The sequence below is a fragment of the Saccostrea echinata genome, unplaced genomic scaffold, assembly GCF_033153115.1.
Source record: "Saccostrea echinata isolate AGI-Se365-2 ecotype Australia unplaced genomic scaffold, CSIRO_AGI_Sech_v1 ptg000016l, whole genome shotgun sequence".
Classification (NCBI taxonomy): domain Eukaryota; kingdom Metazoa; phylum Mollusca; class Bivalvia; order Ostreida; family Ostreidae; genus Saccostrea; species Saccostrea echinata.
The window spans coordinates 19,495,763-19,512,288 of record NW_026889765.1 but is presented as its reverse complement, the minus strand read 5'-3'; the positions used below and the strand labels follow the sequence as shown (position 1 = coordinate 19,512,288).

The 16,526-nt window shown below is 34.7% G+C and overlaps 1 protein-coding gene across 1 annotated transcript in view; it reads left to right on the top strand.

Moving 5' to 3' along the window:
* Positions 1-14,513, top strand: part of LOC133188539 (NACHT and WD repeat domain-containing protein 2-like) — a 32,868-nt gene extending 18,355 nt beyond the window's left edge. Inside the window, exons 4-7 of the mRNA XM_061324011.1 lie at positions 5,056-5,259; positions 5,415-5,559; positions 8,934-9,487; positions 10,213-14,513. Coding sequence (XP_061179995.1) covers positions 5,056-5,259; positions 5,415-5,559; positions 8,934-9,487; positions 10,213-13,974 — 4,665 coding nt within the window. The 3' untranslated portion in view covers positions 13,975-14,513. The remainder of the gene's footprint in view (positions 1-5,055; positions 5,260-5,414; positions 5,560-8,933; positions 9,488-10,212) is intronic.
* The last annotated feature ends 2,013 nt before the right edge of the window (positions 14,514-16,526 follow it).

Genomic DNA, 16,526 nt, shown 5'->3' with positions numbered 1-16,526 from the left:
AGGTCAGATGATGAAGAATCCAATGCAGTTGGTTTCGTGTCTCTACGATTAATCGTTTAAATTTTTTTCATTATACGTAAAGAACAAAAACTTTCAGGGGGCAATAACTCTTCAAAGTGCTCGATCTATCATTTCACAATGCCAAGATTGAAAAGTATTTTCAAGTAGTCGAAGACATCGGTGAAGGTTTCGTAACTCTAGGGTTTACGGTTTCGGAGGAGTAGCGATAACAAGCAATTCTTGCAAAAGGGGCAATAACTACGAAAGGGGTCATAGGTTATATGCGTTGGGTCAAATTTGTTCATAACTTTTTATGACCTTTACGATGAAGAAGAAATCTTTTCGATAAACCTCGAAACAAAAAATCAGCGGAAGAAAAATAATAATAATAATAATAATAAACAGAAGAAAATCAATAGGTCTTTCCACAGAAAGGTGGAAAGACCTAATAATAACACGGTAATAGTGAACCTCCGAGGTCACATTATTTTAATTCAGAGTACCCGTTATTCAGTCTCCATGTCACTTCTTTTATGACCAATTTTAAGAAAAAATATTTATCTTTGACAAAGTTTAGACATCGAAGAAGCAAAAAGACATTACCTCTTCTTGCTCATGCATGTGATCACTACTTGGTGTTCAAGACTAAGTGTTATTACTTGGATTGAGTGGGGAATGAACTACAAATCTATTTCAAAAGATACAATCAAATCTTTTCCAACTTTTTTAAACTCAAGCGACTAGTAAATATGTATTAATATAATTATTATAAATAAATATGAAAAGAAAGTTTAAATTACAAATGGCGATCTTAAAACCATTGTTTTTTTTTTAATACATGACCTAATTTTGTCCTTTTTTTCTTACTTTGACAAAACGAAATGTATAATTTTGTTGCAATTAACATGATCAGGCCCCAAAACCATTAACAGAGACAAACTTCTTATAAGGATCAGGAACTGATTTTAACCATTATTTGCCAATTTTTTGAATCATGAATGAAAACTTAATCGGCATCTTCGTTTTGTAATACATTTTTTTTCTGAATTGATTTTTATTTTGCTGAAATTTGTTTATGGAAAATGTAAACATTCTGAATAAAACAAGGGATAAAATAACAAAATGATAATAATAACATTTATTATCTATATACTCAGTAATTGGAATATAACTTTTTTTGTTTACCCACTTCATTCTTTCGCGATACATACGTTAAAATGAAAACAATTGCTGTTGTTGAGTGCATACTATAATATTTTCCTGTATGGTATACTTATATGGGTAAAAAATATTTTTGGAAAAAAATATTGTTGGAAATTCAATGGGCATTGCAGATCCAAGTTCACATATTTCACGTGGCAATAGAACACAGGAGAGTACAGTGTAATACAATAGTGTACTGAAGCATACATCAGTGCCATACGGTAGCGTACTGTGGTGACTGCTCGCACTATGTAAACTTAGTTACTTAGGTTATTTCATCACCTTGTTCCACTAAGTTATAAAAGAGAATCAAACAGAAAATATTTTTCCATTATATTCAACTTGATATGTACCAAAATGGAAGGAAGGTAGAATATCATACTGACAGCACTGAAAAGACAATAGAGACGATTTAATTATACGTGCTTGAAGAGGAAGTACACGAGTATTATTGCAACGAATTAATAAGTTGTAATAGTTTTCATTTTGGGGATTTATGAAGATTCTTTGGGAAAAAAAACAACCTTAGGCATGGATCCAGAACAGGATCCTTGATATACGTTCATGTTTTCCCCAATTAAGTAAGCAACAGTGATTTCTATTCATCAATACTTCCTTGTCTTTGAACATACATGTATTTCCTAAGAGTGAATTTTTTAATAGTGCTTAGGGGATCCTAATTTATTTGTTTTTTTTTTCTGATGGAAAATAGTATTAATGTAATAGAAATTTTACACCACATTACATGATCTGTAGATCTGCATCAGTTACTGAAATAATTGTGGAAATATATTTCCGTTGTACTTTAAATGGTTTAACATTCTCAGTGAAAATTTGAAATTTATATCCATGAAAGGTCTACGCATATATTTTACATGTTGCTAGAGCGTTTCAGAACAATATATTATAAAACCGTACTTAGAAACCTAATCTAAAGATTAAGAAAAATATGAATTGTGGGCGTGTTTGATTGACATACATCATTGCCCTTTTGTCCTGAATATTTAAGAAAAAGGAGAAATTTGTTGTATATCAAAACTATAATTAAGAAAATTCAGAATAGAAATGAACGAAAGCAAAACTACATGGTATATATTGGTAACACACCAGTGCTTCTTTGAAGCAACTATTAATGTTTTAAAAATCCACTGCCTGTCTGTGTCTAGTGCAGTGTTAGCAAATCGAACACACCCGGTAAAGCATAAACAATAACAGAACTCATACCCATGTTCACAAACACAGGTGTTTGATGTAAGGTTATAAAAAAAAAATATCGCTGGGATTGAATATGAACAATGTTGCATGTAAGTTCAAATCATAAAACTGAATTTATTTTAACAATAAATATAGAATTTAAAAATTGTAAACAAAATAGCAATGAAAGTGTATCCGTATGCATACCCCTTTAAATTGGGAATAAATGTACTAGTAAAGCTTAAGCGCCACTCTGCCTGTTCTAAAAATCATTCTTTTTAAAGTAGGCCATTTTTTTTTTGAATGTGACAGACAACCTGGTTTTTGCACAGTCATAAAAATGTTCAACACCATTCTCTGCCTTGATAAACACACAAGCGGCCACGATATAAAAACTGAAATAAACACGCAACTGTTGCTGTAAAGTAAAAATTAATGCGTTTTTAATCTATATAACACATATGCAAGCTTACCCCGGAAGTGTCTTTAGAGAATAAAAGAAAACGGGGATATGGTTTCATTAACCAATCATTTCCAGTGTTTTAACAATCTAAATCGATTTCCTGCTCCTATCAAAGCAATAGAGAATTTTGTTTTTTGCTAATTTAATTGGTCATAAAATCACAAATCAAAACATTTTCTGAGGCATATAATATCAAGAAATATAATCATTTTCACTTAACAATTTGGAATGTTGTCCTAGGAAATTTAAAGATTATGATTCGTTTAATTAATATCGTTTACAATTTTTAATTGGTTTTCACACTCATTTTGTTATATTTTTTGACTGAATTTAATAAATATTTATCACTTTAACCAATAACTTACATTGTATCTTTTAGTTTTCCTTTGACTGATTGTTAACTGTATGGTAACTTATATTAATCTTATTCCACCTCCTGTGCTACTCGGCTCTGATTATATTCTGATTCATACATGTAAAATGCTTATTACATGTAGCTTTTAAACCCTTTATGAGCCATTTTCTTTGAGTTTTTAATCATATTCATTACTATCTTTTTAATTTTTGAAACATGCACCGCGCCTACCAAGTCTTTTACTAAAATAATCAATGTCAAATTGCTCAAAAAATTTTAATCTCCTAATTATTGGGGATAACATAGTTGCACATGTATTTAACTGAATTTTCAGCCATCTAACACTTCCGTTGCGTTCAGTTCGATTGCATACTAACACGTTTATTGATACCGTAAAGTCTCCGGCCTGTTGTCCAAAATGGTTTTATTGAGGCTGAACAAAGGCCAATATTAAGCCCCATACAATAGAAATCCATTAGGTAATTGGTGTATCCAATAGTTTCTGTCATGAAACAATTTTTTTTTACGGTATTGATAATCGCATGTTACATTTAATGATGTACCGGAAACGGAAATGGAAATATAAAAGTAAAAATTAATGCAATTCGAGAACCTGTCGATTATAAGATAGAGGAAAATGGGAGGTCACTAGTTCAATTATAGTCTTTCCGATTTTCATCTTACCTGTCAATGCGTCAATGGTATATTCTCCGAGGTTACAGCATGATTAAAGTTTCTGTTTTTATACTACATATATTATAAAATGTCTTTATATTTGTCATTATAGTATTCTCATTGATGTAAATAAACAATATCATTCTTTCCGCGATTCTTATAAATAGTTCATAATTTTTGTTCCCCGCTTTCGCGAAAGCGAGAGGACATTAAATCTCATACGTCTGTTAGTATGTATGTCTCTCAGTCTGTCTGTCTGTCCATCACAAAAACTTTAACCTTGGTCATAATTTTTGAATGAGAAGATAAATGGTTTTCATATTTCACATGTTCATTATCTGTGACAAGACCTTTCCAAATATACTATGTTTTTGACCCCGTGACCTTGAAGTTTGACCTACTTTTCAAAAATTTTAAAATCACTTTAAATTGATCATAACCTTTGAATGAGAAATGATAGGGTTTTCATATAACAGATGTATAATACCTGAGATAAGATATGCTATGATTTTTGACCCCGTGACCTAAACCTCGAAGTTTGATCTACTTTTCAAATCTTATCTTCGCTTAGATAGGCCTTTCTTATTTGACATGTGCATTACCTGTGACGAGACCTTTCCAAATATACTACGATATTTGACCCTTTATCCTTATAGTTTGACCTACATTTCAATAATTTTAACTTTGAAAAATAGGGCTTTCATATGACATATGCATTACCTGTAACAAGATGATTCCAAGCACGCTATGATTTTTGACCCCTTTACCTTGACTTTCATGTTTGACCTACTTTTCAAAAAAAATTGACTTTTGTGATTACCTTTGAATGACATATGAAAGGTTTTTTATAGTATACAAGTGCATTATTTGTGTCAAAATGTTTCCAAATGTGCTATGATATTGACACTTGACCTTGACCTTCAAGTTTGACCTAACTTTCAAATATTTTATCAGTGTTGCTAACTTTTGAAGGAACGACGATAGGGCAAAAATATTTGGCACGTGCATTACCCGTAACAAGCATTTCCAAATGCACTTTGATTTTTAACCCCATGACCTTGACATTGAAAGGTCAAGAATAAATGATTGGATAGCAAATATATTATTCACATATTCTCTTCTTTGGAATAAATTATTTCATAGTATATTATGATCTATCTAACAGGTCTTTCTCGGCCAGAAGTATGGTTACCGACCTATTCCTACGATAATTGATGCAGCGGAACTAGACATGATGCGCGAATGTGTGCGCGATGTTCCTGCGGAAGTAGAATTATTAGATAAGTGGTACAAGAAGGACACAAACACAGTGCCACCTGTCTACATATTACAACCAATCAGCACCATTCTTACAAATTTTAACAACAAGGTAAACCATTATAAAAGAAGTTCTACCAATTGATATTGCTTGAAATTTAACGTATAATTTTGCAAAGGTTTATAAACAAAAATCATACAAAAATGAGTAGTTGAAATATTTTCAAATTGCTTCTTTATGAAAATTCATATGCCTTTTATCTCCAGAGACATGCAAAATTACAAGAGGCAGATCAGGCCGAATGGTGGGACACTTTCGGCAGATTATGCCGTATCCTGCGAAAAGCAGCACAAGTTCTGTTTATCGCCAGAAAACTTGACAAAGACCAAATGCACAACTATTTTATGTCAGGTAATATGACATATGATTCCAGACTTCAGCATCATATAATTTTGAATTGGTCCTGAGATATTCAAGCTAGAGTAAATACACCTAACCCCACTACTTGTGTGTCAAGGAGTCTTTCGTTGCACTGCTTTCAATTTCGTTTATTGCGTCGCATTTCTGAGATTACTTAACTAATATTTGTAATTTTCAGATTTCATTCTTGTGATGCGAAAATGAAGCGTTCAAAACATTCTTTCAGAAGCCTCATCAAAATGGCGCAAGATTGAATATAAATGAAGTTTAATTTTAACTGAACTCTGGGTATATGCTGCGTTAAACTTTGAATACTTGACACTACTGTGATCTTGTCATGCCTTATACTGCACTGTAGTACAAAATTGTGCAGATTTTTTTTTATCTGAATTATATTTATTATGTATGATGTTTTCTATGTTCAATAATTCATTGTATACATACAGTGTATCTGTTTGATGTCAATCAAAAGCACTTTTCGTGATGTATAAATCTATCCGGGCGTAGGAATGGTGGCACATGCAAAGGTGCAGCACAAAGACGAACAAAAAATGGACTTTTATCTGTTTTAACATTGGTTGAACAACAATCGTGATTGATTTTGCGAATTTATGTTCGTCCACAATAACTTTATCGATGTTTTATTCCACATTAATTTTTCGTGATTTGTGATCATTAGATACAGTCCCTGAAACGTTCTACTTTCCCACTTGAACGGTGAGCGAACGCTGAACGAACGCAGAACGAACGGTGAGCGAACGCAGAGCGAACGGTGAGTGAACGATGTGTGAACGCTGAACGCAACTTGGTGAACGATAGGTGAACGCTGAACGGTGAGTGAACGCAGAACGCGAACGGAGCGCGAACGCGAGCGCAAAGTGAACGGTGAACGAACGGTGAACGCAAGATGAACGATTTATTCGGAATGCCTCTCATCTTTTCCATGCATTTTATCTAATCAATTGTATTCTAATGTCAGGCGCAAAATAAATAAATAAATAAATTAATTAATTAATAAATATTCAAAAATTGTCCTAAGAAAGATGAAATATGAACATTAAGTAAAACTATTGATTAAGTTTCTTACAATAATTATTTTCTGCACATATGTATGATGTTTAAATTCAGCTGTTTAATCACATTTTTATCGCTGTATAACATTGTCATTGTTACCGAACGCTTTAGTTTAAAAGATAAAATTATTCTAGTTGTAAAATAAATATGCTTATTCTTATTTGATATATAAAACCATTACAAATAATGATTTTCGAAGAGGACATTACTGACTTATAGAATGAATTACAACGGTTGTATCAACCATACATGTATTTCCGTGTCAAGGCCATTCCGTGTAAAATAATGAGAAAAAAATTTAATATATTTTGCTACGGTCTGTGGACGTATTGCATGTATACACTCGTATTTTAAAATATTAATGCAATAATTTATTTATGTGTCTTTTCATTTTTTATGATGATTTATTAAGCAGACTTCTACACCTATCTGGAGACAATTCCCCGTGATTATACTCGGACAAGATGATACAAAAAAAAAGCATTCATATTATTTGTTATAGATTAAAATTTCAGAACTTGATATTTAAGTTATACGTGTCATAGTTTTGATTTAATGAACAAACGAGAAAGATAGAGCGAGAGAGATTCCGTTTTACCCCCCCCCCCCCACCCTTTCCACAAATGCATGTATATGTACATATACCTGTATAAACAAAAATTCTTAATTTTTATTTGAATATAAAAAGGCAGTGAAAGTAACCTTTTTTAATCAACAAATTCATTTCGTTTGACCATCATAATCGGTTTTTATTTTCCTGCTTCAAGTTCACAGGAAGTCCACGTGCTTGTCCTGTCAATCAAAATCATTCGACACTGTGCAGGTGTGAAAGTCTCGTCACACCAAAGGCGAAGTGCTACACAGTGGCATTTCCAAGAAGTTTTTAACATTTTTTTATCATTTCTAGATCTGATTCCAACTTTTCAAATAAATAAAATACATTGGGTTTAAACACTTGGAATGAATTTGAAACATACTCCCTGGCCAATTTAAAATACCACCGTTGGCACATGTATATTTTGAACTACTATTGTTTAATGACTTTTTTAGATGCATGTTTGTTTTGAGACTGAAATTTTTGTGCTACAAAACGCATTGACTTCTTTTTAAATATTAATTAAAATATACTGGAAATGCTGACTAAGTAACCGACTTAGGTGGGAAAAAAGGGGGGGGGGTCTTAAGCAAATCGAATGAATATAAAGTTATTGTGAAAGATTTTTTTCTCTCTAACATTAGACTTTATTTATGAATTGTAGTGTATTACATTTGAATAAATATTTTTTAACCACACTATCAATTTAATTTGCTCCAAAGATATTTAATTAACTGGATATCCGCAGTACTATTTATAATTCTCAGAACTAGTTCTAATAATGTATTTCTATAGTAATTGAAAAATAAGATGTGTTAGTTATAAATACTTTCGTAATTTTGCTGCAATTGATAAATTACTTGACATGGATTATTATCTCTCCATTAACGATTTGTCGGCTTTAACATAACAACAAAATATTGCAGTGCTTGAAGTACCCGTATATTGCCCGTATTTACATGTAAATTTAATTTATCAGCATCGTTCTACATAGGTACATACTTAAAACAACATTTATTTTCCAGATTAATTTAATAAATAGCCTAACAGATAAGTTAGAATAATAATAAAACATATTGTAGATAATTTTTTCCCATGAAATAATGATCCTTTAAACACGATATGGTAATCAATAAATTCAAAACCTTTACAAATCCTGTAAATCCTTACTTACAAAAAAATATAAGTCCTTTCACTTGGGAGTTCCGAATGACATTGAAGACTGAACGATAAGTGAACGCTGAACGCAAGGTGAACGCAAAGTGAACGAACGGAGAGCGAACGGTGAACGCTTTGTGAACGGTGAACGCGAGCGCACGGTGAACGCAGAACGCAAAACTGTGAACGGAGAGCGAACGGTGAACGCACGCTGAACGAACGGTGAACGCACGCTGAACGAACGGTGAACGAACGGTGAGCGAACGGAAAAATGGGAAAGTAGAACGTTTCAGGGACTGTACATGAATTCGGTCGCCAAACCCAAATCTTGAATTACTTCCTTTAAAATACTGATATTCATGTTAATTACCTTGTTTTCCAAATAGAACAATAAATAAGACGTGTCTTAAGCAACAAGTCAAATAAATATTCCAATAATTTTGCTCAATATTTTCCGACAATATTTCTCAACTAATTGATGTTATTCTTATAGGAGTGCAATTTATTGTAATTTTTCACATTTCGTGAATAATTTCAGTGACTGAAAGGGAAGTAGAACGTGGAATCCTAAAAGCTAAAGACGTTCCTGAACACTGTCTCGCTTACGTCCGGGAAATCACGAATATCAACGTCCTCTTCCGATTTGCCGCCAAATTTATCGATTTTGCCGCCAGAAATGTGGACGGTGAGGCCCAAAAATTGTTGAAAACTCTTCGGGATGAAAAACTTCCGGCTAAATGTCCACCATCAAACTTAATGAAATACACAGTAGACTGGAACGGCAAAGAGGGAATCGATCCGGAAACGCATGCGGAATACCTCAAGAACTTTCAAGAGCATTTCTATTCATCAGTGACACGTCTTGTGGATGAGGCAATGGCAAAGTATGAAAAACTTTCAAGTGATGCAGTTTACACGGAACATCTGCAACATTTACATGCTTGTTTCAATTCATGTAAAGTGTTCCAAGGACGAGAGGATATCGTGAATAAAATCAAAGGCTACATACAAGGGCCTTCAAACAAACCATTTATCCTGTATGGTGAAAGTGGCTGTGGAAAGACGTCTCTGACGGCGAAGGGGGCAAGCATGGTAAAAATTATTTAAATTTAAATACTAAAATGTTCCAAAATTACATTAACATCATGAATACACGTATATATAGAGATTTCTACTTCAGGTCACGTTACCTGACGAGAAAATTTTAATAGCTGCCTCACATTAGGTGGAAGTCTATAAGTGAATTTTCTGATCAAAATTTGGTTTGACATCTATTATTTGTAGACTAACGTGATGTAGCTATCAATTACTCTAGAACATGAATGATGCCAAAATACAGCTGAACTTGTTGCAATAGGATTCACAAAATGATATTTTTTCTTTTTTTTCTTGAAAAACAAATTTTATTTTTGTAAAGATGATCTGCGACATTGGTATGCTTTCATGCTGAATTGCTTTAATCCAGACCCCAGTCGCAGGAAAGGGGCATAAAAGGAGGAGGAGACCTGCATTTTATGCTAGATTACATACAAATAAGGATATAGACTCAGTAGTAACAAGAAATTATTTTGTCTTAAATTTATATGTAAGTATCGATTTATAGTTTTTTAATTTTGTTCACTGTATAGTCTCGCTTAGGACCTTGGAACCCCTTTTGTTTTTTTTGTTTTTGTTTATTTTTGTTGTTGTTGTTGTTGGGGGGGGGGGGCTTGATTAGAACACAGTGATTCGGGTGAGTGCCGTGATCTACATTTTTTTATTGAAGCAAGGAGTGAGCAGAGGTTGATTTAATCCTTCTGTTTTGTCTTTTTTCATAGTCTGTTACTTGGTGGCCAGAGGATTCAGAACCTGTACTCGTTCTACGATTCCTAGGAACAACACCGAACAGTTCTAGTGTTATTCCACTTCTCGTTAGTCTGTGCAATCAACTGGCCTTTATCTATGGCCAGCCCAAAGAGGAAATCCCTGCAGATGAACTTTCACCATTAGTGCAACACTTCAAGAAACTTATAACATTTGCCACTGCAGAGCGACCACTCAATATTATATTGGATTCATTGGATCAGCTCTCTGGGGCCGACGGTGGCCATTCTCTAGCCTGGCTTCCCACAAGTCTCCCCGAAAATGTAAAACTCATCGTTTCCACGATACCCAGTATGTACAACTTGCTGGAAACCCTACAAGCTCTTGTAGAAGTGCCAGAAAATTTCGTTCAGGTTCTTCCATTAGGAGAAAATTTAGGTGGTACTATTCTAAAATTCTGGTTGAAGAACGCCAATAGAGACATTGTGCCAGAGCAATGGGAGATTGTTAACGAAGCTTTATCAAAATGTAATTTGCCGTTATATGTGAAACTTGTATTTGACGAAATATGTCGATGGAAGTCTTACTCACCTTTGAAGCAGACGCAGTTGAATTTCACAATTCATGATACAATTATCAAACTGTATGACCGAATTGAGAACCAGCATGGAAAAACTCTCGTCGCACATGCACTTGGTTACATCACAGCCGCTAAAAGCGGGCTGTCAGAGTCAGAGCTTGAGGACTTGCTTTCCTTGGACGAGAAAGTCCTTAATGACGTGTATCAATACCACTTACCGCCAGTGCGGCGTATTCCGCCTCTTCTGTGGACGCGAATTCGCAGCGACCTCCCGCACTACCTGAGTGAAAGAGAAGCAGATGGTGTAAACGTCATCAATTGGTACCATAGACAGTTTATTGAAGCATCCAGAGAAAGATATTTCAAGAACCTGAATTTTGTCAGTGGTATGCATGCCAACATAGCGGAATACTTCCTGGGAATTTGGGGAGGAGGTGTTCCAAAACCCTTCACGTACTCGGAACAACAACGCAGAATGTTCCATTTAGCAGACCTTAATGGGGAAAGCGACCGAAAGGTTCCAGAGCAGCCATTGGCCTTTTACAACGAGCAGGGGGACGTTATTCGATACAATTTACGAAAACTCAACGAGCTTCCGTTTCACTTGATCCGCTCCCACCAGTACGAAGAGCTTTACAATCACTGCCTATTTAATTATGGATTTCTGCACGCAAAACTCAGTTCCATGCCATTACAGAGTGTCCTAGCAGATTTTGAAGACCTTATGGACCATGTGTTCCAAAAAGATGCAAAATTGATCGCTGATGCTATTAAACTGTCGAGTTCGATTTTGAGTCACTACCCAGATATGTTAGGACCACAGATCATTGGCAGACTTCTGCCTTACTATCAACAGAACACAAATATACGAAGTCTCATTCAGCAGTGTGACAGTGATGGGTTAGAACATTGCGCTTTAGTTCCAGCACATCACTGCCTTCATACCCCTGGGGGACCCTTGCAATATTCTTTAGAAGGTCATCCGTTCGCACCGTTCGGAATAGGAACAACATCCAATGGAAAGTACCTAGTCTCAGTATCAAATAAATTCATCATCTGGGATCTCGCTACAAGTGACGTATTCCGACAGATCGTTCCCGGTATTGGAGGTATAATGCAAAATCTAGTTATCAGCGAAAATGACAAATACGCAGTCAGTTACACAAACAACAATCAGGTTGTGGTATGTACGATCATGACTGGCGATTTTCTTATTCTCAGCCCAGAAATTAAAGGTAAAGATGAATCAATCATTGGAACATGCATTTCATTAACGCACATCGCGACATGGACAACTTCGTTATGGTATCTATACAAAATAAATGGCAAATTTATTTCAAGTCACGAGATCGAACTTAAAATGCCTTTACTGTCAGTGGAGTTTGGAATAGACAACAAGACATACCTGATAGTCAAAAGTGGGACCGACTCTGACTCTGATATGGCGCTTGAAGTTGCCGATCAGACTGTGGCACCGTTTGAGTTCCACAGTGCGGTGGCTGTATCGAAAGATAAAATGAGTGTGTATGCTTGTATAGCTATCAGTGACTACGCCGTTGCTGTTTACAAAAGAGATATCGATGCTTGGAAATACGACCGTACATTAGGTGACAATTACGATGCCATTTTCTCTCTTACTTTGTCTGAGGATGAAAGCTACCTTGTTGCAACAATTGCAAATGGCTTCAAACTATGGAACCTCCTGAAAGATTCCTTGGTAAAATTAAGTCTTCCTCCACGTACAAGGAATATTCCAAACAAGAACCCTCTTCTTTCACTTGTCGTTTTCACGAAGAATAACCATTTTGTTGTAGCAGCGGTTAGAAAAAATCTGTATGTCTGGGATACAAAACAAGGGAACTTGGTGAAAGTTCTAGACGCCCATTTCGGTCGAATCATCTCAATTGATGCTGTGACATCAGGAGGAAATAAGATAATCTCATCCTCCATTGACAAAACTATAAAAGTGTGGAACTTTGACAATATTTTGGAAGATGTATTTTCCATAGATCGTTTAGAGAAGCCAATCGAATTCATTCACCTGTCAGAAGAGAGTCCATATGGTGTGACGACGAGTAGAAATTGCGTTGGAGTGTGGGATCTCAACACTGGCAAATTGGTGCACACATTAGAAACACGAGCAGTGGTGACCTTGGCCAAAATAACAAGAGATGGCAAAAATGTTGTAGCGGCAGAAACCGGAAAACTTCTCTTCTGGGAAGTAGATCAAGAAAATGCGTTCAAGTCTATCTTGCAAAAAGATGTTGCTGTTCTCTTTTTCGCAGAGGAGGACGTGCGTGTGATAGCAATATCTAAACAGATTGGGAACAAAGGTCTATGCAAAGCATATACTTTTCCTGAGGGTGAAACAATTTTTACAATCGAATATAATTACAGAACTTTCAAAGGAGGCTGCTTCACAAAAGAGGGCAATTTTCTTGCACTACCTTGCTCTGATAAGAGTGGAGATGTATTGGGTGTTTATCAAGCAAAAACAGGAACGCATTTGTACAATTTACAGTTGAAGTACACAAATTACAAAGAACTGACTGGAATTCGTCCAATGCCTCATGACACAAATCAAATTGTAATTATTGACGAGGAGAAGGGAAACATTCTTGATTTAAAGAAGAAGACACTGGTCAGGTCCGTCATGAGATGGAATGGAATGGCTATGAAAACCGGAAAAACCGGTCTGTACGCTCCAAATCGAGGTGGACTTGAACTGCTAGATCTGAAATCGGGGAAAACTGTCAGAACACTGATTCCACGGGTGGCGGAGGGCGTTTTCAGTATTGATGTCATGTTCACAGAAAACGATAAACACGTTGTTTATTATCACTCTGGACATCGTACTCTACGTGTGTTCCGAATATCCGATGGCAAAAGGATTGCCAACTTTAAGGCACATGCAGAAGTGACGTTTATGACAGGAACGATGGAGGGAGAAACACTTGTAATTGGAGCTGTTGATGGTAGTTTAACAATTCTCACCATTGCAGATCCAGAGTATGAAGAAAATGTTGAGTTTTTGCAGTCCCTTCCCAGCCGACATTTAGCGAGAACTGCTAACGGACTTCCTACTGATGGTTCAGTAGTGACGGGAAAGAATAGCATGGGAACAGCGCTTCAAGTTGCAAGGTTCGTGGCCAAGGCTCGTGCAGTACAGCGATCTAGAGCTTGCGTCATCTCATGACGTAGGCATTCCTTGTTGTGTGACGTAGACCACAAATGTGCTGAATCCCTATAGTTACTTTCTCTCCTTCTTCTTGATGATTTTTATTTTTGCTTAACATATACACACCTACAAAGCTTTTTGTGGTGGAACACTGCAATGTTGTCTAGTGAATCCCTGATATTTTTGTAGATGTACTCTCCTGATATATGCTGGTGCTATCTCTATGTGCTAATAGCGAGATGTGGTAGATTTATATACATAAGAGAAATGAAGAAGCGTAGAAATAACAAAAATTCGATAATGAATTTTAATTTAAGTAGACATCATAATATAGTTGTTAGCAACTAAGGTGGACTCTAGCTATTTAACATACGATAATTATTGTTCTACGCAAATTTTGTTTGAAACAATACGGGCATCTTAAGTAATACTGTAAATGATATGTTGCATCAAACATGATTATTGAAGTATTGTAATACAGTTTAATTTTCATTTTTAAAGAAGATATTAATTTGTTTCTATCAAAATCCGTCCTTAGCTATATGCCATAATAAATTCCATGCACTATATGTCTTAATCGTTTCATTTTGATGCACAATTTTCTTCAAAACTTTTTAAAAGATATCAATAAAAATGATGATGTTTCATTGACTAAAATCATTATATTCTTTTTGAAATTCACAGAAGAATATTATAATGATATTTTTCTCGTTCAAAGAGTGAGCACGGGCACTTTATTTAGACGTGACATTTTTTAAAGAAAATGAAAAAAGAGTTCTATAAATGATGCGTTCTTTGTGCTTTGAACATTTTCTGTTCTTTCTTCTCACAAAAAAAGACATTTAAAAACATTTCGACATTCAGATTCCTTGAGGAACAGAATTGTGGAAAACGTGTATTGGCAAATTGATCATATTCCCAAATCCATTTTACTGATTGAATAATATTGTTTTCGCTTCATTTGACTTCATGTTCGCGTCTCTGTTCTTTGGCTGTTATATACTCAACGAAAGGTAACTCAAGTTTGTCGATATATACATAATGTGGACAGTCCCCTTTTTCACGGGATCTTGTTTTCTTTAATATTTTTTCTGTAAACGTGTGCCTTGTTAATTAGATCAATATGAATGAAAAGGAGCCTCTTAAAGTTCGATAAAAAAAAACCCACTACTTTCGCCTTCCGTCTTTTTCGAATTTGAATTTTGCATATTCTCAAAAGATTGATTTTATTCTAAACGTACATGTATTATATGTATGTATGCAGTTTTTTAGCTCATAGTCTCAAGACATTTTTTTCTATTACATCTGTTTTTATGCAATTTATCTTCGAGCTTCCATTTCGAAACTTACTTGATTTTTTTTTTTTCAAAAAGTTAATTAAGAAATGTGTTTCAGGTTTGAAAGTTCTCGAAGGTTTGATCTGATAAATTTACCAGATATTTTGTTAAATTTTGTTAAGTCGAGTAGAATTATAAATTAGTTAATGAACTTTCAACACTGAACTAAAACTACTTCTATTTACATTCCAAAATTATTTCATTGACTCGCTCAGAAATTGACAAACTGCGACTAGTATTTTTTTCTTCATCATTTGAGCTTCAAGTAGTGCCGCATGACTGCAATATTACTCCTCATCTACTGTCATTCATTTAAGATATAAACAACAGTGCTGAAAAGTTCACTGGGAAATGAATTTGGTTGGTCACGTGATCAAATCCTGTGAAGCCCGAAGGGCTTTTCAGAAGATTTGACCACCTACCAACCAAGTTCATTTCCCAGTGAACCTTTTAACATTGTTGTTTATTACTTATCTTTATATTTGAAAATATTCGAAAATAAATATTACAGAAACGGCCCGATGTATCACTATGTTGTGACACACAGTGACCTAGAACTGGCAGTTATTTGGTCATAAAAGTTCGTCTCGCTCCAACATTTGAATGTTTTCATTGATGTTTCGCGATCAAATTCAGGAAATATCTGTCCATTATGATAGAACAATGATATTGCAAATAATTTTACTGTTTTGTGAATTCTTTTTTATATATGTTGAGTCAAAAGCGGTGGTATCATCTGTTTCAGTCTACATACCTTTAAACAAATTTCGGGTTAAAAAAGTAAGCGCTATTTAATTGACATTCAAACAATTCTTCACACCGAAGGAATTTGATCTAACGGACATCTGTTGATTGAAAAAATATCCATATGTTTTAATTTCTTTATCTTTGTCATTGCTATACGCTACCACGCTAGAAGTTCAGAAACAAGTTTCACTGTGACGGAATATGCAGGCAGTATATCATCTCGCCGTGTGATTCGGTCACGCTATGACCTCCGGCCCCCTTCTAAGTTCATACAGAATTGAACATATTTTCTCTTCAATAGGTTCATCTAAGAAAAAAATTTGCAAATGTAAATATACATGTAAGGATATGGACTATTTCGAAACATCTATTAGAAATCATATCTTACGTATATTCTTAATTCAAAACATAGCTTATGAAATATTCTTGATTCAAAACCTAGTATTTGTATAAATGTCACTCTTTAAGTTTACTATCTTTATTCCT